The 23,953-nt window shown below is 35.5% G+C and overlaps 6 protein-coding genes, 1 non-coding gene and 1 pseudogene across 9 annotated transcripts; 4 read left to right on the top strand and 4 right to left on the bottom strand.

The window, feature by feature from the left end:
* The first annotated feature begins 1,572 nt into the window (after positions 1–1,572).
* LOC17884331 (putative hydrolase YtaP) lies at positions 1,573–4,025 on the top strand. Its single transcript, XM_006286675.2, has 13 exons — positions 1,573–1,733; positions 1,807–1,877; positions 1,975–2,055; positions 2,205–2,333; positions 2,418–2,504; positions 2,605–2,658; positions 2,768–2,858; positions 2,946–3,016; positions 3,154–3,223; positions 3,310–3,362; positions 3,438–3,531; positions 3,607–3,704; positions 3,786–4,025. The coding sequence occupies exons 1-13, from the start codon at positions 1,652–1,654 to the stop codon at positions 3,891–3,893; spliced, it is 1,089 nt and encodes a 362-aa protein (XP_006286737.2). The 5' UTR covers positions 1,573–1,651; the 3' UTR covers positions 3,894–4,025.
* On the bottom strand, positions 3,912–5,174 carry LOC17881520 (protein PEROXIN-4). 3 transcript variants are annotated; one of them, XM_006288765.2, is made up of 7 exons: positions 5,117–5,136; positions 5,010–5,037; positions 4,860–4,905; positions 4,653–4,775; positions 4,451–4,579; positions 4,220–4,349; positions 3,912–4,124 (listed from the first exon to the last, which is right to left on the bottom strand). In XM_006288765.2, the coding sequence occupies exons 3-7, from the start codon at positions 4,863–4,865 to the stop codon at positions 4,036–4,038; spliced, it is 477 nt and encodes a 158-aa protein (XP_006288827.1). In that variant the 5' UTR covers positions 4,866–4,905; positions 5,010–5,037; positions 5,117–5,136; the 3' UTR covers positions 3,912–4,035. The 3 variants fall into 3 exon arrangements, with proteins under 3 accessions (XP_006288827.1, XP_006288826.1, XP_023637674.1); XM_006288764.2 differs by lacking the exon at positions 5,010–5,037 and having other exon boundaries at positions 5,117–5,174; XM_023781906.1 differs by having other exon boundaries at positions 5,010–5,171.
* Positions 5,175–5,389: 215 nt separating this feature from the next.
* Positions 5,390–7,935, top strand: LOC17883092 (eukaryotic translation initiation factor 3 subunit L). Its single transcript, XM_006287379.2, has 8 exons — positions 5,390–5,794; positions 5,869–6,027; positions 6,110–6,441; positions 6,722–7,061; positions 7,136–7,284; positions 7,392–7,485; positions 7,570–7,641; positions 7,724–7,935. Exons 1-8 carry the CDS (start codon positions 5,420–5,422, stop codon positions 7,766–7,768), a joined length of 1,566 nt encoding a protein of 521 aa, XP_006287441.2. The 5' UTR covers positions 5,390–5,419; the 3' UTR covers positions 7,769–7,935.
* A 133-nt stretch (positions 7,936–8,068) lies between these two features.
* Positions 8,069–9,576, bottom strand: LOC111829916 (annotated as a pseudogene).
* Positions 9,577–9,737: 161 nt separating this feature from the next.
* On the bottom strand, positions 9,738–12,346 carry LOC17882434 (eukaryotic translation initiation factor 3 subunit L). Its single transcript, XM_023781780.1, has 8 exons — positions 11,957–12,346; positions 11,702–11,860; positions 11,288–11,619; positions 10,667–11,006; positions 10,444–10,592; positions 10,243–10,336; positions 10,087–10,158; positions 9,738–9,997 (listed from the first exon to the last, which is right to left on the bottom strand). Exons 1-8 carry the CDS (start codon positions 12,329–12,331, stop codon positions 9,953–9,955), a joined length of 1,566 nt encoding a protein of 521 aa, XP_023637548.1. The 5' UTR covers positions 12,332–12,346; the 3' UTR covers positions 9,738–9,952.
* A 328-nt stretch (positions 12,347–12,674) lies between these two features.
* On the top strand, positions 12,675–14,375 carry LOC17883925 (rhomboid-like protein 11, chloroplastic). Its single transcript, XM_023781779.1, has 6 exons — positions 12,675–12,972; positions 13,049–13,259; positions 13,348–13,388; positions 13,478–13,644; positions 13,716–13,778; positions 13,895–14,375. The coding sequence occupies exons 1-6, from the start codon at positions 12,783–12,785 to the stop codon at positions 14,090–14,092; spliced, it is 870 nt and encodes a 289-aa protein (XP_023637547.1). The 5' UTR covers positions 12,675–12,782; the 3' UTR covers positions 14,093–14,375.
* Positions 14,282–16,535, bottom strand: LOC17884130 (pentatricopeptide repeat-containing protein At5g25630). Its single transcript, XM_006286423.2, has 3 exons — positions 16,361–16,535; positions 15,284–16,159; positions 14,282–15,207 (listed from the first exon to the last, which is right to left on the bottom strand). Exons 1-3 carry the CDS (start codon positions 16,424–16,426, stop codon positions 14,434–14,436), a joined length of 1,716 nt encoding a protein of 571 aa, XP_006286485.1. The 5' UTR covers positions 16,427–16,535; the 3' UTR covers positions 14,282–14,433.
* A 561-nt stretch (positions 16,536–17,096) lies between these two features.
* Positions 17,097–17,169, top strand: TRNAF-GAA. Its single transcript has one exon. It is a non-coding gene; the product is annotated as a tRNA-Phe (tRNA).
* Positions 17,170–23,953: the final 6,784 nt, after the last annotated feature.

Raw genomic sequence — 23,953 nt, 5'->3', positions numbered from 1 at the left:
AAATATCTTTGTTTATTTTTAGTTAGGTTTGAGGTTTGGTATAATAAAGTTTAAACACAATAATGTGTCCCCTGAATCAATGATGAAACTACTGTATTAAAGGAGATTGTGATTTAACATCTTTTTTTCGTGTGTGTGTGTGTGGGCGCAAAATTATTGAATTTCCCATCAATGCTAATAAAACTTCTGAACCTATATTTCGTGGAGAAGCCTTCCATCTAGACCGATCTGATCTCATCTCATCTATCAAGCCGCATTGGTATTGTCTCTGGTCCAATCGATAGCCAAGTAGAAAAGCTTCATTGTGTTAATTGTTTTTGTTTCCTTTGCAGGTTCACAAGAGTACATGATGATGGATTCACAAAACTGTAGCTATCGATTGTTACAGATCTTTTTGTTTCTTGCTGTCCAGAGAGCTCGTATAATCCAAGGAAACAAAGGTCCCTCGCCGATGCCACTTGGTCGAAGGCAAGTAATTTAGTTTTTTTTTTGTTTCAGAAATAAGTTAGGTTGATGAACAAACCAGTATAGCTCATTAAAACTTAAAATTGATACCAAATAAGTTAGGTTGAAGATTATCAATATTCATCATCATTTCTTTTTGTTAAAGATTTAAAAAAAAAAAATCAAAATTTAGTATCTAACGAAAATTTCTAATACAATTTATCATTTTTACAGATTTTCAGTACTTAATAATTTATTTTTTATGTTATTCTAGATCACTTAATTCAGAAGTTATTTTTGTAAACGATTTCTCTCCGGGTTGGACTATCAATCATGGAATATTATTTTAATTTATGTGTAATTGACCAAAAATTTTTCTTTTATGATATATATTTTTGTTCACAATTTATCATTTTTACAGACTTTAGTATTCATTAGTAATAATTTAATTTTTATGTTATTCCAGATTACTTAATTCGTAAGTTATTTTTATAAACGATTTCTCTCCGAATTGGACTACCAATCATGGAATATTATTAATAGTTAATTTTTAATTGACCAAAAAAAACTTTATGATATATATTTTAAATCACAATTTATCATTTTTACAGATTTTAGTACTTATATGTAATAATTTAATTTTTATGTTATTCCAGATCACTTAATTCGGAAGTTATTTTTATAAACGATTTCTCTCCGGATTAGATTACTAATCATGGAATATTATTTTAATTAATGTGTAATTGACCAATAAATAAAAACTTTATGATATATATTTTTAATAAAATTTTAATGATGAAATTCATATTCATTGTGTTAACTGTTAATACATCTTTTTCCTTTTTTCTTTTTTTCTTGGTTTTATGTATAAAATGTGAATTAAGTATACGTTACAAACTTTAAAATAAATAGGGAAAAACAAAAACTCAAAACTATTCGTCCTATTTTTTTGTTTGTTTCTATAGAAATCGAATATAAAATCCAAAACACAAAAATCCAAAATATGACGAGAAAATTAGAAAAAACAAAAAACAAAAGGAATTTCAAAGTTAAAACAAAACACGTCATTAAGAAGAAGTAGTTAAAGCTAATCATATGTCTACACGTGCAAACTTTGCATGCCGTTGACATTAAACAGAACAACAAATCCTTTTCTCCCAGACTCCCACCGATCACCACCGCCGCCACCACCACCACCACCGGAGTTATGGATTCTCAATCTCATCATCAAGCCCAAGTGTTTAGATCTGACTTCCTTCGTCTTCTCCACACTCGTCGATCACAAGAAGGTATAGATACGAATGTGTTCTTTTTAACTCTTTCGATTTTATTAATTAATCTCTAAACCTTAATAATCTCCAGTTCCACTAATTGCGGATTCTTCTAATCCTGTGGAGAACCCTCTCTTTCAATCCGATGTTCCTTCTACAACAGTGAGATAGATGTTCTTCTTCTATCCTTCTTTTTTTTTTTTTTTTGTGTTCCTTTCTTCTAATTTTGTGTTTGGTCATTACTCATTACCAAACATAGGCAATAGAGTCTTGTCCTAAAGAAGACATTGGTGATTTAAACGAAATGCTTAAAGAAGAAAACCTTCATTTGCACACTGAGGTAACATTTTGATAAAGTTTGGCTATTTCATCAATGATCTTTATAACATTGACAAGACTCAAAACCAAGATGAATCGTTTTACATTTTTGAGATAATTTTGTGTATGTTCTTCACAAAAAAAGTTGTTTGCTATGTGATGGTGAGTAAGGATGCAGAGCAAGGGAGATTGCCTTTGCTTATATTAAGCTTGAAGGAGAGGAGTGAAGAAAGAAAGCCAGCGATTGTGTTTATGCATGGCACAAACACAAACAAAGAATGGTTAAGGCCATGGCTTCAAGTAAAAAAGATAACAAATCATAGTTTTATACTTTTGATTTTAATCAACATTCCTTTCTTGATTATACTTGATGCATCAACTTAGGCATATGCTTCGAGGGGATATGTAGCCATCGGTTTAGACTCTCGCTACCACGGGGAACGAGCTGACAGCAAAACTGCTTATCGAGATGTAAAGTCATTGGTTACGGATCATTATAAATTTCCTATTTGGTTTTCTTTCTTGTTGTTTGAGTTCTGATATGGGGTTTTGGTTGTAAATTGCAATGCAGGCTCTTATAGCATCTTGGAGAAATGGAAACACAATGCCTTTTATCTTTGATACTGTAAAAGCATTGTTTCTTTGTAGCTTCATTTTTCGGGTTTTCGTTGTTGGAGCGTAAGACATCTATCTTATTTCATCTATTTGATTTTTCTGTTTTTTGACTTTCTTAGGTCTGGGATTTGATCAAATTAGCTGAATATCTTACTCAGCGGGATGATATAGACCCAACGAGGATAGGAATCACCGGTATTTCGCTAGGAGGTCAGTCATATAGCAAATTGAGTAGCATGATTTGTAGTAATAGTAGTCATGTATACTAATTTTGTTCATTGTAAAAGCAATATACAGGGATGCATGCTTGGTTTGCTGCTGCAGCTGACACCCGATATTCCGTGGTTGCCCCTTTAATCGGTGTCCAGGTGCAAAAATCATCATTAGTTTATTTTGCTCTTACTCAAACAAAAACAGATAAACAACATAGAAACTATGAAGCCTGTTTTTGCTTGAGGATGGTTTCCTAATTCAAATTTTTTTAAATGTTTTGTATGTTGGACAGGGATTTAGATGGGCAATCGAAAATGATGAGTGGGAAGCAAGAGTCAATAGTATAAAACCTTTATTTGAAGGTCAGATTTTGAAAGACACACAAAATGATTCAATATACAAAGTATGAGGATTCTAATTTCTTTGCATATTTTTTATATGGTTTCAGAAGCAAGGATTGATCTAGGAAAGAATGTAATCGACAAAGAAGTTGTCGAGAAGGTAAAGAAGCTCGAAAATGACTACGAATTCTGATTGCAACTCAAATAATTGGATAAGTATTTATTGACTTAACAGGTGTGGAACAGAATAGCTCCCGGCCTAGCTTCTAAGTTTGATTCGCCTTACTCATTACCAGTGATTGCTCCACGGCCTCTTTACATCCTTAACGGTGAGCCCAATCGACATATATGTATGCTCATTGTCTATCGTCACACTTACAAGTTTTCCCGGATTTCATGTGCAGGCGCAAAGGATCCTCGCTGCCCTCTTGGCGGACTAGAAGTTCCTTTAAAGAGAGCTGAGAAGGTGTATAAGGAAACTGCTTCTCCTGGAAATGTTAAGGTAACTCACTGATCTAATCAATAGTTCTATTGCAACCAGATAGAGATTCTAAAATAGACTTTTGATGTATTGAGAGAGCAGTTCAGAGCAGAAGAAGGAGTTGGACACGAAGTGACGAGCTTTATGATCAAAGAATCATCAGACTGGTTTGACAAATTCCTTAAACAAGGAGATACGACTTGCGAATAAACCGATGGACATGTCCGATTGTAATATTGGTAAAACTGTAAACTAATAAGAGGAAACATCTCCTTATAAACTTACAAATGTGAAACTTAAAAATAATGTATTCACTCTCGCAAATCATTATCACTACAGAAACGCAATAGTATCATCCCTTTTTAGGCATCGCGGCGAGGCGTGTATACATGCGTGCCATTGAATTGAACCCTCTCACATCCCCAGATCTTAGAAGGTTCCCTTTTAACAACAACAACCAAAACAAAAGTGTCAAACCCCAAAGTTAATAAAAAGCATTTGCATACTATAAAACACCTGAACTAGCAAGTTTTCACCTGAGTCGCAGTTAAGAGGACTATCCGCCTCAGGATGAGCCATCAGCGCTATGATAGCTCTACACACGGACTGAAGCGTCCAAGCGGGGCTCCAAGCGTTCTTCAAAATGTCGAGGCAAATTTCCCCTGTCTACAACAACAAACAAATCCCAAAAGAAATTAAAAAAACAGTGTCTTTGTATTCATTCTTTCTCTCACCCGCAGAGAAATCGCAACGCTTATATCACTAACCTTGAAGTGCACATTTGGATGGAATATCTTGGTCAAGAATCTCACTTGAGGAGGTTGCAGAGGATAATGCTCAGGAACAGCAAATGCAAGCTGAAATACTCCACCTTCATAAGGCGTCTCCGATGGTCCCTGCCGACACGAAAAAAGATCAGAATCAAAGCATGAAAAACACTTGAATGGAGTCTTTCCTTTACAACCAAACCTTGATAAGAGCAGTCCATTTGAAAATGTTGGTATCGTCACAGACTAATTGAATATCTGGATCAGCTACTTTCTCTCGTTGAACCTCTTTGTATTCTTTAAACAGTCTCGCTCGTGATGATGCCTTTATACATCAATCAGACAAATCACATTAGCTAGTTTCTCGAAATCCAAAATTATAAGTGAAAAAAATTGGCAAAAAAGTTACCTGCATCTCTGTTTAATTGCACAAAGGAACCAGATCGAATCGTTACCTGCAAAGTTATTAAACAAATTAGGATCTTTGATTTGATCAATTCTATAAACCAAGACGATCAATTTCAGAGGCAACACGAAATTAGAGATTTTTGTTTTTTACTTGTAATTCACAGACGTAGTGATCAGATCTGTTGATAAGCTCAATCATTAGGTAAAAGTGAGATTTAGGAAGAAAGCTATAAAGAGGAAGATTCAACGAAGCTTTACCTGCAAGAAGGAAGAGAGAGAGAGAGAGAGAGAGACGACGAAGGGAGGAGACAGAGAGGGGAAAGGCACAAAGAGAGAGAGATAATGATGATGGAATTGGAAGGTACCAAAAGAAAACCGAAAGTAACATTAAATCGAGATTTAAGCAAACCGAACCAAACCGGTTAATAACCGGTAATTTTGATCGTTTAGTGTAAGTAAACCCTAGGCGTTTTAGTGTTGTTTGTTTCCTAGTCTCTTCTTCTTCTTCTTCTTCTTCTTCTTCGTCTTGTTGAAAGCGAAGGATTCGTCGGCGAGGGAGACATGGCGGCGAGCTACGAGTACGACGATGCTCCGGCGGCGAATTACGAGGGGGAGAGCGGCGGGGAGGGTGGATACGACCCAAATTTTGTGCCGGATTCGGTGAAATCGTTCGTGGTTCACATGTACAGACACATAAGGGAGAAGAACGTGTACGAGATCCACCAGATGTGTGAGACATCGTTCCAGACTTTATCGGAACGTCTGTTCAAGGAGACGCCGTGGCCGTGTGTGGAAGCCATTGCGCCATACGTAGATAACGACCATGTCTTCTGTCTTCTCTACCGCGAGATGTGGTTTCGGCATTTGTATGCGAGGTTATCTCCTACGTTGAAGCAGAGGATTGATTCTTACGACAACTATTGTAGCCTCTTTCAGGTTCATTGATTTGTGATTTTGGAATTTGGATTTTGGATTGTTCTCTCTAGTGATGGTTCTCTTCTCTTGTTAAGGTGGTGTTGCACGGCGTAGTTAATATGCAATTGCCGAACCAGTGGTTGTGGGATATGGTGGATGAGTTTGTCTACCAGTTCCAAAGTTTCTGTCAATTCAGAGCGAAGCTCAAGAACAAAACAGAGCAGGAGATTGCATTGCTCAAGCAGCATGATAAGGTATTGTGTTTCCCCCTTTTCTCCTTGTCATTCTGATTCTTAGCTTTATATGTGAGTCAGTGAGTTCACCTCACCTCATCAGGCATGGAATGTGTATGGCGTGCTCAACTTCTTGCAAGCACTTGTTGAAAAGTCCACAATCGTCCAAATTCTTGAGCAAGACAAGGATGGGCTTGAACAGTTCACTGCCACTGATGGGTACGATTACAGTGGTGGGAGTAACGTGTTGAAGGTCCTAGGTTACTTCAGCATGGTCGGTCTCTTGCGTGTTCACTGCCTCCTCGGTGACTACCACACTGGTCTCAAATGGTTGCAGCCCATTGACATCACTCAGCAAGGTGTTTACACCAGCGTCATAGGGTGCCATATCGCAACTATATATCACTATGGATTTGCCAACCTAATGTTGCGAAGGTATATATCTTTAGCCTCCCTTTTTTCATCTTTGGTGCCATTTGGATGATATTTTCTCGGAGGAAGTTTTGATAAACTGTACAGACGTTAAATACCCTGGCATCTCAGATTTAGAGTGAAAAACAAAACTGTTGGTGATAGACATAACACACGATTAGCCTCCTTCTTTCCATGTACCCACAAGGACATTTATATCCCTCGCTTTGTCCCCGTAGTATATTTACTTGCTTTGTATTTTGCTTAGTGGCTGGTGACTCTAACTGGGGCAATCCTTTGGCAGGTATGTTGATGCTGTTCGTGAATTCAACAAGATTCTCCTCTACATTTACAAGACAAAGCAGTACCATCAAAAGTCACCGCAGTACGAGCAAATACTGAAGAAGAATGAGCAGATGTATGCATTACTTGCGGTTTGCCTTTCGCTGTGCCCTCAAACAAAACTCGTTGACGAGTCTGTCAACTCTCAGTTGCGAGAGAAGTATGAAGATAAGATGGGGAGGATGCAGAGTTATGACAATGATGCATTTATTGTTTTTGATGAGCTCTTCACTTATGCATGCCCCAAGTTCATCACCCCTTCGGCACCAAGTTTCGAGGAACCCCTTGTCAATTACAACCAGGTACCACTGTTTATAACAGTAAAACAATCCATGAGGACTTGTTTGTTTAACTTTCTCAACATGGATTATCTCAGGATGCATACACGCTTCAGTTGAAGATGTTCCTTTATGAGGTCAAGCAGCAGGAGCTGTTGGCGGGAGTGCGGACATTCCTGAAAGTCTACTCCTCCATTTCTCTTGCTAAGCTCGCAAAGTACATGGAAGTTGATGAGTCCACTCTAAGGTGAGGAACCATTGGCAGATGGCTGCGGATTTTACCAAAAGTCTCTCTGCAATCTATATATCTTTGTCTTTATAATAATCTTTGACATGTACGGGTTTTGATTGCAGGACCATATTGTTAACATACAAGCACAAGACCCATTCAGTTGATTCCGATGGTAGGATCGTCTCCAATGCAGACATTGATTTCTACGTCAACGATGTATGTTATTTCTTCTCTCTGTATCTCTTTTCCATCGATACTATGGTGGTTTTAGAAGTAACTTTGAATCTGGTGAAACTGCAGGACATGATCTATGTGGTGGAAACAAAACCCGCAAAACGTTATGGTGATTTCTTCTTGCGGCAGATTGCTAAGGTTTGTAATTTGAAACATGATAAGAGTCCTGACTGTGTTTTAATTTTTTTATTTTTGATTATTTATTTTATCCATTGCGTAGCTTGAAGGCGTGATAAACGATATGGACCGCGTCAAACTGGAATGAGCATTTCTATGCCCAATTGATATGCTTTTGAGAGTCTTCATGTAGTGGTGTAGTTCGACTCTTTCTGGTGTAACTTTAATCATCTTTGTTATGAAATATTGCCATTTTTCGATTTACTGTGGCACTAAAGAAGATTATATACATACAATCTCTAAGTTCCTTTCGAATTACTTGTCCTGATAATTGCTATGCCAAACATGTTTACCCTGTGTTAGTTAGACTATTGATCTGTATGTCTCAATCTCACTAACAGTAGAGAAATTGTCATTTGGCATATTTTCTTTATTTGCTCTAGTGTCATCGAATGGTTCTAACTTCTAACGAATCATGTTTAGGTGTTTCACCACTTGCTAAAAAGTCACTTCCTTTCACTGTTCACCAGTGCTAGGGGAATGTTGAGTTTCGAGTCTGTAGGTGAAATTGCCGCTTGACGGATCATCTAGGCTTTTCCAGGATCATTGAAATCTCTTCGTGTTACTGTTTTTGGGATCCAACCCGAGTTGCATACGAGGGAGTAGAGTATCTGTTGGAAAATCAAAACTCTGCCACAAAACTTCTTCAGGATCGCTAGATCTCAGCACAAAATTTCCGTTATCAAGAAGCTCTGCAACGACCAGAGATCTCTGAATTGTTATATCTGCTAACCAGACGAGTACATGAAATTGATCCTGGATCATAAGTAGGCCAGGGAAAAATACCCGAACCCGAATACCCGAACCGAACCCGACATGTAATACCCGAACCCGTTTTACTTTGGTTCTTAAGAAATACCTGATCGGTTTTTATTCTCACTACCCAATAGGTATCGGGTATTACCCGAACCGAACCCGCATACCCGTGGGTACTTCTAAGTACTCGAACACATTTATGTAATATTAGGTTTCCTTACATGTAAAAAAGTCCATTGATGAGTATAAGTTACTGAGGCAACTTCATATCTGTCATTGTTTTTTAAAATTGTTTAAAATTGTTTTTAGTTTTTAAAAGGTTTGGTTTTATATAAATAATGGTCATGATGTTTGGATAATCTTGGTTAAATGTTGCCATCTTGGGATGATTCTTCTTTCTTAGTTTCTTCCATTTATCAACTCAAATATTTTCATAATCACTTTCATTAGTTTAAGACTTTAAGTTATGCTTTTGTTAGTTTGGTTTCTTATTTTTTCAGTGACTTTTTGATTTTAATCTTTGAATGTTCAAAACTTGGTTAAATCTGTTTACTAGTAATATATTCTTTCAAAAATTTGTTAGTTTTGACAAATAGTTTCGGATTTATGGGTACTTTGGGTAATTTCGGATCGGATTTTGGTAGGTACTACTCATACCCAAATATATTTTGGTAATTTTCGGATTTTTTAAATCATTACCCGAAGTATCTGTACCCGAAAAGGAACCGAACCGAACCCGACCCGAAGTTTTATAAATACCTATTAGGTTCCTATATTACTAATCCCGAAATACCCGAACCCGAAAAACCCGACCCGAATACCCAAATGCCCAGGCCTAATCACAAGGTTGGTAACAAAGATTCTGAAGGTTCCATTGGAATCCGAAAGAGGGTTGTCGCGATTGGCCACCCAAACGTAGGTGCGCTCAGCTACACTCTTATACCATATCCCTATGTACCAACGATTACGGAGATTGGAAAAACCAAGCTCGAAGAAATTTCCAGGAGACACAAGCGTTCGGCTGCTTGATGGATGCAAATATTCCAAAGGAAATAAAGTATTGATACCTTGACTTGAGGAGGAAGGTATCGGGAAAATTAGCAAGAGCATCAAGACAGCCAAACAATGAGGCAAACACATCTTCGACGAACATGAAACAGATTTGTTTTGGGAACCCATACTGGTGGAAATAAATTCATTAAAGGACGCCAAAAATATCTAGGGCAACCAATAAAATTAATCACCAGATTTGCATTAACCAAGATATAGTGGATTACTGAAGATTAGACTCATCTTAGGAATATCAAAAATCGGGTAAAATAATTCGAAAGGAACTTATGAGATTGTATGAATATAATCTTCTTTAGTGCCACACTCAATTGAAAAATGGCAATAATTCATAACAAAGATGATTAAAGTAACACCAGAAAGAGTGGAACTACACCATTTGACTACATGAAGGCTCTCAAAAGCATATCAATTGGGCATAGAGGACAGGCGCAACACATAAAAATGCTCATTCCAGTTTGACGCGTTCCATATCGTTTATCACGCCTTCAAGCTACGCAATGGAGAAAATGAATAATCAAAAATAAATAAATTAAAGCACATTCAGGAATAGGGACTCTTATCATGTTTCAGTTTACAAACCTTGGCAATCTGCCGCAAGAAGAAATCACCATGACGTTTTGCGGGTTTTGTTTCCACAACGTAGATCTTGTCCTGCAGTTTCACCAGATTTGAAGTTACTTCTAAAACCACCATAGTATCCATGGCAAAGATTTACAGAGAGAAGAAAGAACATACATTGTTGACGTAGAAGTCAATGTCTGCATTGGAGATGATCCTACCATCGGAATCAACTGAATGGGTCTTGTGCTTGTATGTTAACAATATGGTCCTGCAATAAAACCCGTACATGTCAAAGATTAATATAACGACAAAAAATATATAGATTGCAGAGAGACTTTTGGTAAAAGCCACAGCCATCTGCCAATGGTTCCTCACCTTAGAGTGGACTCATCAACTTCCATGTATTTTGCAAGCTTAGCAAGAGAAATGGAGGAGTAGACTTTCAGGAATGTCCGCACTCCCGCCAACAGCTGCTGCTGCTTTACCTCATAAAGGAACATCTTCAACTGAAGCCTGTATGCATCCTGAGATAACCCAAGTTGGGAAAGTTGAACAAACAAGTCCTCGTGAACTGTTTTACTGTTATAAACTGTGGTACCTGGTTGTAATTGACAAGAGGTTCCTCGAAACTTGGTGCCGAAGGGGTGATGAACTTGGGACATGCATAAGAGAAGAGCTCATCAAAAATAACAAATGCCTCATCGTCATACCTCTGCATCCTCATCATCTTTTCACCATACTTCTCTCGCAACTGAGAGTTGACAGACTCGTCGACGAGTTTTGTTTGAGGGCACAGCGAGAGGCAAACCGCAAGCAATGCATACATCTGCTCATTCTTCTTCAGTATTTGCTCGTACTGCGGTGACTTTTGATGGTACTGCTTTGTCTTATAAATGTAGAGGAGAATCTTGTTGAATTCACGAACAGCATCAACATACCTACCAAAGGATTGCCCCAGTTAGAGTCACCAGCCACTAAGCAAAATACAAAGCAAGTAAATATACTACGGAGACAAAGCGAGGGAAATAACTGTCCTTGTGGGTACATGGATAGAAGGAGGCTAATCGTGTGTTATGTCTATCACCAACAGTTTTGTTTTTCACTCTAAATCTGAGATACCAGGGTACTTAATGTTTGTACAGTTTATCAAAACTTCCTCCGAGAAAATATCATCCAAATGGCACCAAAGATGAAAGAAAGAGAGGCTAAAGATATATACCTTCGCAACATAAGGTTGGCAAATCCATAGTGATATATAGTTGCGATATGGCACCCTATGACGCTGGTGTAAACACCTTGCTGAGTGATGTCAATGGGCTGCAACCATTTGAGACCAGTGTGGTAGTCACCGAGGAGGCAGTGAACACGCAAGAGACCGACCATGCTGAAGTAACCTAGGACCTTCAACACGTTACTCCCACCACTGTAATCGTACCCATCAGTGGCAGTGAACTGTTCAAGCCCATCCTTGTCTTGCTCAAGAATTTGGACGATTGTGGACTTTTCAACAAGTGCTTGCAAGAAGTTGAGCACGCCATACACATTCCATGCCTGATGAGGTGAGGTGAACTCACTGACTCACATATAAAGCTAAGAATCAGAATGACAAGGAGAAAAGGGGGAAACACAATACCTTATCATGCTGCTTGAGCAATGCAATCTCCTGCTCTGTTTTGTTCTTGAGCTTCGCTCTGAATTGACAGAAACTTTGGAACTGGTAGACAAACTCATCCACCATATCCCACAACCACTGGTTCGGCAATTGCATATTAACTACGCCGTGCAACACAACCTAACAAGAGAAGAGAACCATCACTAGAGAGAACAATCCAAAATGCAAAAATCCAAAAATCCAAAATCCAAAATCCAAAATCACAAATCAAAGAACCTGAAAGAGGCTGCAATAGTTGTCATAAGAATCAATCCTCTGCTTCAAAGTAGGAGATAACCTCGCATACAAATGCCGAAACCACATCTCGCGGTAGAGAAGACAGAAGACATGGTCGTTATCAACGTATGGCGCAATGGCTTCAACACACGGCCACGGCGTCTCCTTGAACAGACGTTCCGATAAGGTCTGGAACGATGTCTCACACATCTGGTGGATCTCGTACACGTTCTTCTCCCTTATGTGTCTGTACATGTGAACCACGAACGATTTCACCGAATCCGGCACGAAATTTGGGTCGTATCCACCCTCCCCGCCGCTCTCCCCCTCGTAATTCGCCGCCGGAGCATCGTCGTACTCGTAGTTCGCCGCCATTTCTCCCTCGCCGACGAATCCTTCGCTTTCAACAAGATGAAGAAGAAGAAGAAGAAGAGACTAGGAAACAAACGACACTAAAACGCCTAGGGTTTACTTATACTTAACCATCAAAATTACCGGTTATTAACCGGTTTTGTTCGGTTTGCCTAAATCTCGATTCTTTTTAAAACTGATTTTGTAGATGTCTTGGGGTTAGAGGAGAATCTTTGAAATAATCACTTGTAGTACATTTGAAAACATACCCTGAAGTATGTGTATGTGGGTGTAGTTGTTGAGCTTACTTTTTACCTTATAACAATAATAATAATCTTAGATCTTTACTCTTTTTTTTTTAATATAATTTATATACGCTTTTAGATCTAACTTTTATAATTTTTGTTAGTTAATCTGGTCTTAAACTTAGAACAAACTAACAAAAAAATTCAAAAGATTTTTGAGTTTTCTGAAAATGTCTCAGCTTCAGCTTAACCTTCATCACCACCATTACTATCTCTCCCTCCCACATTCTTCTTCTCTTTGTTCCAGATTCCCATCTTTACCCTCCTTACATCGCCGCCGTGCTCCCCTCTCTCTCAACTCAACTGACTCCACCGTCTTTCTTCCTCTCACCGCCGTCAGATCTCGTCTCAGTGACTCAGGTCAGACCTTTTTTTTACTACCTCCACATGATTTCCTTTTACACTGTTTTGATTGTAAATTGTTTTACTTTTTCAGATATTACCCCAAAGTTTGAATTGAGTAAAGGACAACAAGAAGAGAAAAAACAGAACCGAGCAAATGGCATAGTCTTGATCATACTTACCAATCTTGCCATATTTATGTCTGAACACTTGTATAACGTTCGCGCCATCAAATCTATGTATTTGTATAGCGATAATCCCGTGTGGTACCAGTTTGTGACTTCCACGTTCTGTCATGCTGACTGGTAAAAAAGCTCTATTCTCTTATCTTTCTTTGTTTTCTTCCTTTTCTGATTCTTTGGTGTTTTTTTTTTGTATATATATATATTGTAGGAACCATCTCTCAAGCAATCTTTTCTTCTTATACATCTTTGGTGAGAGTTCGGATTCTATATATATAGCTAAGTTTATTGATGCAAAGCAAATGGACAATGAGACTCCGTTCGTTCTGTGTGACTAACAGGAAAGATTGTTGAAGAAGAAAAAGGATCTTTTGGTTTGTGGATGTCCTACTTGTTTACTGGTGTTGGAGCTAACTTGGTTTCGTGGTTTGTTTTACGGCCAAATTCAGCTTCTGCTGGCGCCTCGGGTGCTGTTTGTGGGTTATTTGTGATCAGTGTTCTCCTCAAGGTAAACTCTCTTGGTCTCTCTTCTCTATTTGTTCCCTAGTTTCTTGAAAATCTTTAAACTTGATTTTGTAGATGTCTCGGGATTGGATAAGATTCCTTGAAGTTCTTGTATTGGGTCAGTTCGTTTTGAAGAGGGTGAGAACCTTAACACACATCTTCATTGTGGTTTATAGTCCCATTTCTTCTTGTGTGTTTGTTATACAATATATGTAACAAGTAGTGATGTATTTTAGTTCATTGGTTCTTTGCAGGTATATGAAGCAGCTCAGGGTTCTACTGGATTATTAGAAACTATATTTGGTGGCTTTACGTCCATGAAAGTTGTTCAGACTCTCAAACCCATTGCGGAGTTCTCTGGTGCTCTTGTTGGTGTTCTCTTAGTTTGGCTTCTTAGCAAATTTCCCTATGAACTTGTGAATCAAGAAGTTAAAAAGTTCCTCCAAAAGTGAGGTAACAATAGAATGCAAAGCTGATGTAACGATTGATCTTTGTTAAACTGAAGCGCAAAACCGAGAGTGTCTGTGACTACTAATTCTTTTGCAGCCGAGTTGTGTAAACTGCTTTGTTCTATGTTACTGCTCATTAAGAGGTTCTTTTACTTCTCCAAATTTATGTCTGCAGTTATTGAAAACAGCAACTGTACAATAATGCCATTTCTTTTATACAAGACCATTCTGCTGTAATGTACATATAGTGAGTTCTCAAAGTATTGACTCTGAAATTTCAACAGAAGGGTAATGGAAAACCAAATCTCTGGCTTCAGTTCAGCTGAAGCCGGTTTTGTCGTTTTTTAGTTCAAGAACACTGTACAAGAATGTACAAATTGCCCACTGATCCCAAACTGCGCTTGGGACTGCTTCTGGCATATGATTGGCACTCGAGCACCAAGTTTACAAGCAGAAAGATTCATAGCTTTTGCAGTTGGAAGCTCTCGTTTACCGACTGGAATCTGCAGTAGATTAAAGCTACTAGATGACTGTTTCTGGTACAGCTTCTCTAACTTTGCGATCTCTATGTCCTTACATTTCAATGCATTGATTGCTTTGTTCGACTCATCAGTGAGTCCTGCGACACGCCAAGCTTCTGCTAACAGCACAAAGGTGGAATTCTCAGGCTTCACACCAAATCCTCTCATCATCTGCAAAACCTCTTCTGCTTTCCATGGTTGTTTCACCTCTAGGTAACCCCACATCAATGTCTCAAATGTCTTTATATTTGGCAAGACACCGAACTTGCACATCTTGTTGAAGACCCTCATTGCATCATCCATACTTCCGCTGCTACACCACCCGCTGATCACCGTGGTGAAGATCACAACGTTTGGCCTTGTTTCAACTATCAAAGTCTCAAGAAGTTCCTCAGCTTTCTTTGGCTCTTTTGCTCTAACGTAACCTTTGGCTAAAATGCTGTAAGCGTGAGCGTCTGGTTTGACTCCTGCTTTAACCATCTCTTCAAACACTTGTGCAGCTTTCCCCATGTATCCAGCTGAGCTCCAAGCGTTCATCACAGTACTGTATGTGATTACATCTGCCTTCACCTTACACTCCTTCATCAAGGTAAGAACCTGCACTTTCATTCTTTTATATTTTACCAATTCAAACTCCTCATTAAAGAATCGTTAAATAGAGTGTTGAGTTTACCTCATCAATGCCATCACGGTCCATGACCTCAACGAAGCCTTTGATCAAAGAATTAAAGACCACAAGGTTTGCTTCAACTCTCATTTCCTTCATTCTCCGCACAAACCTCAAACCATCTCTCACTCTCCCTTCTCTACAGTACCCTCCAACCACAATCCCACATGTTCTTCCGTTCGGTTTAGCCTCCTCCTTCATAACCATCTTCTCAACCACCTCACTCTCAGCTCTCACAGTCTCTCCTCTCTGCACATAACAAGTAGCAATCGTGTTATACGTCACCGTGTCCGCCCTAACTCCACACTCTTCCATCTTATGCACAACTTCCCACGCCTCCTCCACCTTCTTCTTCTTGCACCACGCTTGCACCAACACATTGAACGTCCTTATATTAGGTCTAACATCAACATTGTTCTCCTCCAACATAAGATCAAGCAACTCAGATGATCTCTCAGGCTTGTCTGAAATCCCATACCCTTTGATCAAAGTGTTGTAAGTGCTAGTGGTCGGGTTTAAACCAAGCTCTTTCATTTTAAACAGAGCCTGCACCGCGTCTTCCATGTTACCAGACTCCGAAAAGGCATTAATAACAGCATTGAAGAAGATAGAGTCAGGTTTCGTCTCGCTCTCTTCCACCTCCGAGACTATAGAGCTTATGGAACCATACTGCTTCTGAACCGTCATAGCAGCTAGAAGAGTTGTGTAACTGATCAAAGACGGTCTGTGTCCTGTCTCTGCCAATGTTTTGAAAACGGTTTGAGCCTCGTGAGGCCTTCCTCGTTCAATCAAAACGTTCATAAGCTTCGTTCTTGACCTCACTGTCCTGCAACTACTTCCTTCACCACATGACTTGCAGAAACGATACTGTCTTCTTGTAGTCTACAAAAAAAAAAAAGCAAACGCCTTTTGCTCACCAGAGAAGGTGGACTCGAGAGGGCATAGCTCTAAAAATTACTTAAAGAAACATTCAAACTCAAAGATTACGACATATCAAGATTTCATTAAACTCAAAATCAAGAAAATTTTGCAAGTGTGTCAAAATGGTTCAGTTACTAAGACAAAGATTCTTGATAATGTTACCTTAATCGGTGTGGATCTTTCTGGTTCAGACATAGAAGGTGGTTTCTTCTTCTCGATCTCTCCCATGATTTGTCGGAAAAGAATCTGTGTCTGCAACGAGAATACAAAGTAATTTTTACAGATTCAGACTAAAACTACGCCACCTGTCTTTACACTTCTCAAGAGATAGGGTCCATAGAATTTAAAAAAAAAAACAAAAATATATATTTATAGAGATAAATGAGCCCAACGACGAACTTTTATGGAGAAAATTTTCAATTTTGTTTGCTGTCCACAAATATTTCTTTTTTTATCTTTTCTATTTTGTTTTGTATTTTCTCGATATATACCTTGCAAAATAAATGGGTCAAGAAAAGGCCTAGCCCAATTTAACTTTTTTTGTTAGGTGCACTCTAGATCATAAGTTTTGACTTTCTAATGATTATGTCATTCTATTGATTGATAACTTTGGTATGTAAAATCACCCTAATGTTCTTGAACATTCTTAAGGAGACCTTTCATATTTAAATTTATAATCTTTGTGAATGATTTAATCGAGATCGCAAAAGCTTTTACATCAATTTCGGTTAACGTGAGAAGATTATCATCAAATCCGTTGCATTAATCATATAATTAACCACTAATTCGTTAAACAGCACAACATCTTCTTGTTCTATAACTTGTATTAGTGACCTAGTCGTATTAGTGCACCCAAAGTTAAAGTGATAAATTAAAAGAAATTAGCATATAACAGCAAGCGGGGATAGCTCAGTTGGGAGAGCGTCAGACTGAAGATCTGAAGGTCGCGTGTTCGATCCACGCTCACCGCATTATTCTATTTTAATTTGTTGTAAAACGACGCCACTTCATCCTTTCTCTGCATCATGTCCATTTTAAAGGCTTTGAGTATTTAAAGCCCATTATTATTTTCGCTCACTATGTGTTTCACCATTGTATGAGATTTATTTAGTACCAAATTAATAGTAATTAACATATGTGGGCTTAAGTGATAAATTACATTTAATTAACAGAAGATATATACATTACTATTTTCATGGTATAGAACTATCGATTTTAACTTCGAATTAGAGATGTTACTGATTCTATAGTGAAATTTGGTTTGATTTAGGTTATGGAATAACCTTGTTATTCAGAAGATAATGAGTTGAATTCATGAAATATATATATATATATATATATATATATATATATATATATATATATATATATATATCATGTTAATAGTTACATCCCTCTCTTTTTAAAAACATTTGTGCAAACAAAGGTTGCACTAGAGTTTGTGAAATAGTTACATTTTGTTCAATTAGTTTCATAAAATGATTGGTGCGTCTAAAACAGAAACAAAAAATAAAAACTGATATACATATATTGTATATATAATCTGTCTAATCTCATTTGTCTAATTTGGCAAGAGTAGATTGGCTTAAGAACCCAAAACCTCACCTTCCAACTACCCCAACAATACGATATTTTTTTTTGTAAAATGCATAAAGAGAACCAATATGTAACAATCATCTATTAATTGTTTTCTTGTTTTTTCTTTTTCTCCCATTGGCCATTGACATCATACTTGACAAGGCGCTGACTATTACGTTAGATATATCATATAAATAGCCGTTCATGCGGACGAAGGATCATTGCTTTGAGTTGACACATCATCTTCTACTATCTCTAGTTCAAATGTTTTAACTCGAGAATTAAACGTATACGTCCCATCTTAATTATATCAATGACTATATATAATTAGGCCAATGCACATTTTGGTTACATATGGAATAGATTTAGATATATCCATTTGCATGGGATTGACAGTAGTAATATATGAAACAAGAGGTATCGCCACTAGTCAACACAGTTTAAAGATGATAAAAAGCCCGACCAATATTAATTTAAAGATGAACAGTTTAATTAGGTGTATTGTATAACTAAAGAAAATCCATATCTATGTTTAGTAAATATGGAAATGAGATATAATAAGTCGACCAACGTAATAAAACTTTCAATTTTATTGTTATAACTTTTTTAAACTACTAGGAGTGTCAAATAGATTCAATAATAATTGAAATTCGACAAAACTTTTTTTATTTTGGTTGTGAAAATATTTTAGATAAAAGAATATATCAAAGGGACAACAAAAAGCCAAACTACAAAAAAAAAAAAAAAGTAATTAAGTTTTGAATTAAGTTGTTTAATCATGTTAGAAATGCCTACCTTTGCTTTCATCTTTCTCACAACCCCACTTAATCTTATAATCATTAGACAGATTGGGTAATTATTAGCTAACCCATTTGCTATTAGAAAAACTTAGCACGATTAATTATTCATCACTTTGTTTTTTCTTCCTTTTATCATATTTCTAAGTAAAGCAAACGAACCGGCCAGTGTGAAATTCCCTTTAATAATTATTGTTTAAATAAATCCATAAGTCATTCTTCCCCACGAATGTCTCGTGAGCGGAAAAGAGAAGTTTACTAAGAAAAATAATACAAAAAGAGTACTATTAGTTAAGTGGAACTTAGTGGGCAAACGATTACGGATAGATCCATCTTAATTCTATTTACAATTATTCAATTAAGTGAGATACAAACACTAGCTTAGTTATATTTTTGATCTTCACAAACGTATATTCATATTGACTTATAAAAATTATCAACGTAATATGTCTTATCGGTTAATACATGTGTAGTATATCGGAATTCAAAATATATATAACATTACTACTCAAACGAATAAAGTTCGTGTTCGGATAGTTTAGAATAAATAATGATAATTTTGGATAAGTTTTTTAAAAAATTAATTAAAAATGTATCTAGACAGTTCTAACGAATTTTTGATCATTAATTTATGTTTTATGTTTTTATATTCCGGTTTTAAACTTCGGATAGACAGTTCTAACGAATTTTTGATCATCAATTTATGTTTTACGTTTTTATATTCCGGTTTTAAACTTCGGATTGTAACAATTTTCTATGTTTTTCTAATGCTTAAAACGTTTTGGGGTGTGTATAATCTGTAATAGAGTCCATACAAATATTAGGATAAGTTCTCTTAAAATTTGTTTTGATAAAATTTATAGCTAATGGCTCTCCATAGGTTGATCCTATATCTAGAATTTCTATAATCTAAATTTTGAATTTTTTGAACAAGATTCATAGCTGAGAAAAAATGTTTGTAACCAATTAGAATCAATATTATGCTACTTTTTTCAAATTTTTAGATATTCATTGCATAAAAAACCTAAGTTTTGCAAAAATAAGTTAATTTGACAACCTTGATTTATATTTTAGAAACTGTGTGTTAATTAATGCAATCTCTACTTAATAACCTAACCATGTAGTCTTTGTGAAAATCTATTATTTTTGGTTTCTCTATTATTTCTGGACCGAGGAAGAGAAGATTCTGCATGTGTTTATTACTTAAATTTGATGAAACAAGATTCGCTCTACCAGTTTTAGTTCATTCCACAATTTCCACTATCCTATAATATTACCAATTGGAGCGAAGACCCTTTTTAGATTTCTATTGTCTCATTTGGGTTATTATTAAAGTTACACTATGGGATCACTTTAGTTTCATGATACCGGTCTGATCGCATAATAAGTAAACTGACTCGTAAAAGTCAATTATAACGCCAAGGCTAGCTACTACATTACTAGGCACTACAAAGCCTACTACTACTAGCTAACGTTTACTCCTTTTTACGACTTTTTATTGATCTTCACAGTTGAAGTCAGTTCCCATGACCTTTTCAGGTACTAGCCTTTGATTAAATTATACTATTGCATGTTCTTTTGTTATTATATTGCATTGCTTTATATCATATTCATTTTTCCAACACTAGTAGAGTAATACTTTATAGAAGAAGCATTTAGGGATATAGGTTTTCTTTGGTAAGAATCCACAACACATTTGAAAAACTATAAAATATAAAACTAACCATTTTTTTCTTTTTGACAATATTAAGAATACTACATTATAAAACTAAGCTTCTAAATTCCACACTTTGTAGGTTTGGGTTAGAATGGTTTAGTAGATTATCCATAACCAAAACACTAGATATATAAACTAAATATAACCAAATCAAAAAGTCTACACCAATTTTAGTAAACCAAAAACCTAGTTTAATTAGATCTTTTCCATCATTCTCTCACATTCTAAAATTTTCCGCCACAAACACGGTGTCACAATTTTGTTCGCCAAAATCATGGTTTCACGATTTTCTCACCAAAATCACGGTTTCCATTACTTATCCGCCAAAATTTTAATTTTCTAAATTTTCCGTTAAAAACGATGCTATAGTTTTTGTTTGGCAAAAACGTGATTTTCTGTTTTACTGCTAAAAACATGATTTTGTAATTTTTCCGCCAAAGTTTATATCATACGACCTATATATATATAATGTCCAAAATGTAATAATAGTCATTATTATTATTTGGGTTATAACTATACAATTCTACACAATTGGGTTTGTTTTTGTCCATATAGAGGTTTTGTTTGTCTTATCTATTTTGCTTGAGTTTTAATCTAAAATTGGCCATTATACGATTAGTATAGTCAAATTATACTTAAACTAAACACATGTACAAGGTACATGATTGGAGATTCAACTGGGAGATGATATTTGATTAATTACGATAACTCTCTCCATCGAAGTGGTCAATTAAACAAATAAGATTAGGTATGTGTATTTTTGTCTTGCTTGGGATCTTTACTCCACTCATATCCACATCCAATGAAGTCTCTCTATCTCTCATGGTGACATGACATCCCAAATGACGAAATTTTTTCTGAATATAAATATAATCAAAAGCCAAATGGCAAAACAATTTAAATAGCAAAAAGACATGCCAAGAAGCTTAAAACTGTGTGGTACGAATTTGGTATCCTTCACTATAACGTTAACTAGTTAGTCGGCATGCAATATAATCAATTTGGTATCCTTTAAAACTATATGAGTTAAACCTATTAACCAATTGTAGCATGACTTTATTAATTATGTAACAAAAAGAATTCTTATTTCGATGAGAAAAAAAAACGTATTGACCAACTACTATACTAGAAGAAGGGTTTCCACAATTTGCAATATACGAATTAAATTAGTCCAAATTTCATAGTACAATCCTAATTAACTATGATATTTTAACGTGGTTTAGTGCTACACACTAATACATTGTGTAATGTTTAACAAACTTTCATAATATAATTCTAACAATATATATATATATATACTTATTTATTTAGATATCGTGCATACGAAATAAATATAATTAAAAATCACATACGTCGTGCTAGATTTTCTAATTAAAGCCAAAATTTCTAATACTGTTACTCATGATTAATCACTCATCAACCACCTGAAATTAATTATTAGTTTCTTAAATCTTTGTTAAAAGAAAATTAAAGCAAAGACTAAATCTAAAAGAAAATATTATAATAATGTCCATACACACCCAATAGAAGCTTAGCAATAAAAATTAATTATCGAGGAGCGGCAAAAAGAATATATATATTAATTGGTACCATTTGGAAAAAGAGAGCATATTGAAGTACAAAGTTGCCCAAATGTACGATCTGTGTGGCTGGCGAGTGGCGAGTCACGACACTTCATATGGTTTTAACATCTACGTTTTAGTACTAAGTACAATGAGCTATCACTTTACAATGAGCTATCACTATAAGTCTATACTACTATATATACAATTGAAAAATGGTATTAAGATTAATTGACCATTGTAAGTGTTATTATTTAAAGTTTAAAGGTCGCTGATCCGAGTAGCGTTTGGGACGAAACCATATAACATAATCTAATTTCGAGCTTGAGAAAATGTATGGGTCGGGCTTTGGCGCAGAATCTCTTAGTTATTGAAAAAAAAATAGCATTAAGAATTGACCATTATAAGTGTTATTATTTAAGTGTTAATTATTAATATACTCTTATTTCCATAATGTGATAATTTTTTTTTTTTTAACAAACAATGTGATAAGTTTTATCCTAGATACTATACACTAAAGATATTGTAAAGTTGACACGAGTAATGCAAAATGGAATTCTCAATATCAAACTTGAAACAATAGATCTTTTAAACTACAAAAGTAGCTCAAATGAAAAAAAAAACTTGAAAGATTTTTAAAACTAAGCAAAAAAAGTATAAATCAAGTAAATGAAAACAAACAACAAAAAAATAAAAATAATAATTCGATTAGCTTAAAAGACCTTTTGACATCCTAGAATTTGCTTCATTCTTTCATGGAGAGATCATTCTCGTAAAATCTAATTTTTTGTAACTAATCAAGTGATGAGAGTTTCCTCTAGGATAGTTTCCTTCATTTGAGAAGCCATAATTGAGAAACTCTTTAAAGGTAAAGATCGCTCTCCTCAATAGATGGTTCGGATTGCAACCAAGTGTTTGTTTTACGGCGCTCATGTTGGAAAAGAGATAACATATATTTCTACATATTCATACTTTGTTTTTTTCTACATATTCATACTTTGTTTATGGTTGGTAGTTTACTGATAGCGGAAATAGTAAAACATGATGAGCATTATAAGAAACATCTTTTAGCAAATCTTAGGCTAAAAGTTGTCTACAGTGGCGGACCTACATACAAAAAGAGGAGGGCAGTTGTCCTGGGTAAATTTTCATATTTTTTTTCATTGTTATTGAGTAAAATCGCATTTGCCTCATCAATTTTTTTTTTTACTTATGTTTAACCTGGGTAAAACTTTATCCTAGGTCCACTACAGGTTGTCTATGAGACCACCAATAATGGTGTCCTTATAACCTAAAACCATATTTAATGGTGGCTCTTAACCTACGATTTTGTTAAGAGAAGGCTCTTATGTTAGAGTTTTTCTTAACAAAATTTTAGGTTAAGAGCCCACCATTAATCATGCTTTAAGGATTGAATGACATGGTAGATATGCTGGTATGTGTAGTAGATAGTTTATCAGATTATGGATTGATGTTGATTATGTTCCAAAAACTAAGTTTTCAATTCCCTTTATTTGAATTAGTTACATGAAAAATTATAATATTGATGCAGAGTTTCTGAACTCCCAAATTTATTTGATGAAAAATATTTTCTTTAAAGAAAAAACACCTACTTAGATATGGATGTAGACAATATCTATATATATAAAGTTAACTTTTTCTCTCTTCTCCTTAAGCCACATCATCATCCACCTCATTTTATTATTTAATTTTTAAAATTAATTATACCATTTTATCATTTAATTTTAATATTTAAACCTATGTAAATAAGCTTTTCCAAAATGAATATGAAAGGTCTTTTTAATATATTATACATTATAAAACTAAAAAAGATAACTGATTAAGAGTTAAAAAAACTTACTAATTATCGATTATACTAACAAATATATAAATAATAGATTATAGTTTTAGTGAATGTTTAAAATATATATATGCTTATTTTTACACAATGTAAACCTAAATACAATGGGATTTAACGGGAATAAAACAAAAAGTAAGAAATTTTGAGAGTATAAATTAATCTAATTTATGTCTCAAAACATTTTCTAACATAAGTGAGATAGGTCGGACCGAAACATGAATTCTTATTTTTATAAACATA

The sequence above is a fragment of the Capsella rubella genome, unplaced genomic scaffold, assembly GCF_000375325.1.
Source record: "Capsella rubella cultivar Monte Gargano unplaced genomic scaffold, Caprub1_0 scaffold_6, whole genome shotgun sequence".
Taxonomy (NCBI): Eukaryota; Viridiplantae; Streptophyta; class Magnoliopsida; order Brassicales; family Brassicaceae; genus Capsella; species Capsella rubella.
The sequence above is the reverse complement of the archived record's forward strand: the minus strand, read 5'-3'. Positions and strand labels throughout refer to the sequence as shown.

What these genes read in the sequence shown, in the direction of transcription:
- LOC17883925 (XM_023781779.1), top strand. Translation starts at nt 12,783, where the DNA reads ATGTCTCAGCTTCAGCTTAACCTTCATCACCACCATTACTATCTCTCC. An exon ending in ACGTTCTGTCATGCTGACTG is followed by an intron (nt 13,260 to 13,347) that starts GTAAAAAAGCTC and finishes TATATATTGTAG; the next exon opens with GAACCATCTCTCAAGCAATC. An exon ending in GTCAGTTCGTTTTGAAGAGG is followed by an intron (nt 13,779 to 13,894) that starts GTGAGAACCTTA and finishes GGTTCTTTGCAG; the next exon opens with GTATATGAAGCAGCTCAGGG.
- LOC17882434 (XM_023781780.1), bottom strand. Translation starts at nt 12,331, where the DNA reads ATGGCGGCGAACTACGAGTACGACGATGCTCCGGCGGCGAATTACGAG. An exon ending in ACTATTGCAGCCTCTTTCAG is followed by an intron (nt 11,861 to 11,956) that starts GTTCTTTGATTT and finishes TTCTCTTGTTAG; the next exon opens with GTTGTGTTGCACGGCGTAGT. An exon ending in TCTTGCGGCAGATTGCCAAG is followed by an intron (nt 9,998 to 10,086) that starts GTTTGTAAACTG and finishes TCCATTGCGTAG; the next exon opens with CTTGAAGGCGTGATAAACGA.
- LOC17883092 (XM_006287379.2), top strand. Translation starts at nt 5,420, where the DNA reads ATGGCGGCGAGCTACGAGTACGACGATGCTCCGGCGGCGAATTACGAG. An exon ending in ACTATTGTAGCCTCTTTCAG is followed by an intron (nt 5,795 to 5,868) that starts GTTCATTGATTT and finishes TCTCTTGTTAAG; the next exon opens with GTGGTGTTGCACGGCGTAGT. An exon ending in CCCTTGTCAATTACAACCAG is followed by an intron (nt 7,062 to 7,135) that starts GTACCACTGTTT and finishes GGATTATCTCAG; the next exon opens with GATGCATACACGCTTCAGTT.
- LOC17884130 (XM_006286423.2), bottom strand. Translation starts at nt 16,426, where the DNA reads ATGGGAGAGATCGAGAAGAAGAAACCACCTTCTATGTCTGAACCAGAA. An exon ending in AAAGATCCACACCGATTAAG is followed by an intron (nt 16,160 to 16,360) that starts GTAACATTATCA and finishes TTTTTTTTGTAG; the next exon opens with ACTACAAGAAGACAGTATCG. An exon ending in ACCGTGATGGCATTGATGAG is followed by an intron (nt 15,208 to 15,283) that starts GTAAACTCAACA and finishes ATGAAAGTGCAG; the next exon opens with GTTCTTACCTTGATGAAGGA.
- LOC17884331 (XM_006286675.2), top strand. Translation starts at nt 1,652, where the DNA reads ATGGATTCTCAATCTCATCATCAAGCCCAAGTGTTTAGATCTGACTTC. An exon ending in CCGATGTTCCTTCTACAACA is followed by an intron (nt 1,878 to 1,974) that starts GTGAGATAGATG and finishes TACCAAACATAG; the next exon opens with GCAATAGAGTCTTGTCCTAA. An exon ending in ACCTTCATTTGCACACTGAG is followed by an intron (nt 2,056 to 2,204) that starts GTAACATTTTGA and finishes ATGGTGAGTAAG; the next exon opens with GATGCAGAGCAAGGGAGATT.
- LOC17881520 (XM_006288764.2), bottom strand. An exon ending in AATGGACTGCTCTTATCAAG is followed by an intron (nt 4,580 to 4,652) that starts GTTTGGTTGTAA and finishes TCGTGTCGGCAG; the next exon opens with GGACCATCGGAGACGCCTTA. An exon ending in ATCCAAATGTGCACTTCAAG is followed by an intron (nt 4,350 to 4,450) that starts GTTAGTGATATA and finishes TTGTTGTTGTAG; the next exon opens with ACAGGGGAAATTTGCCTCGA.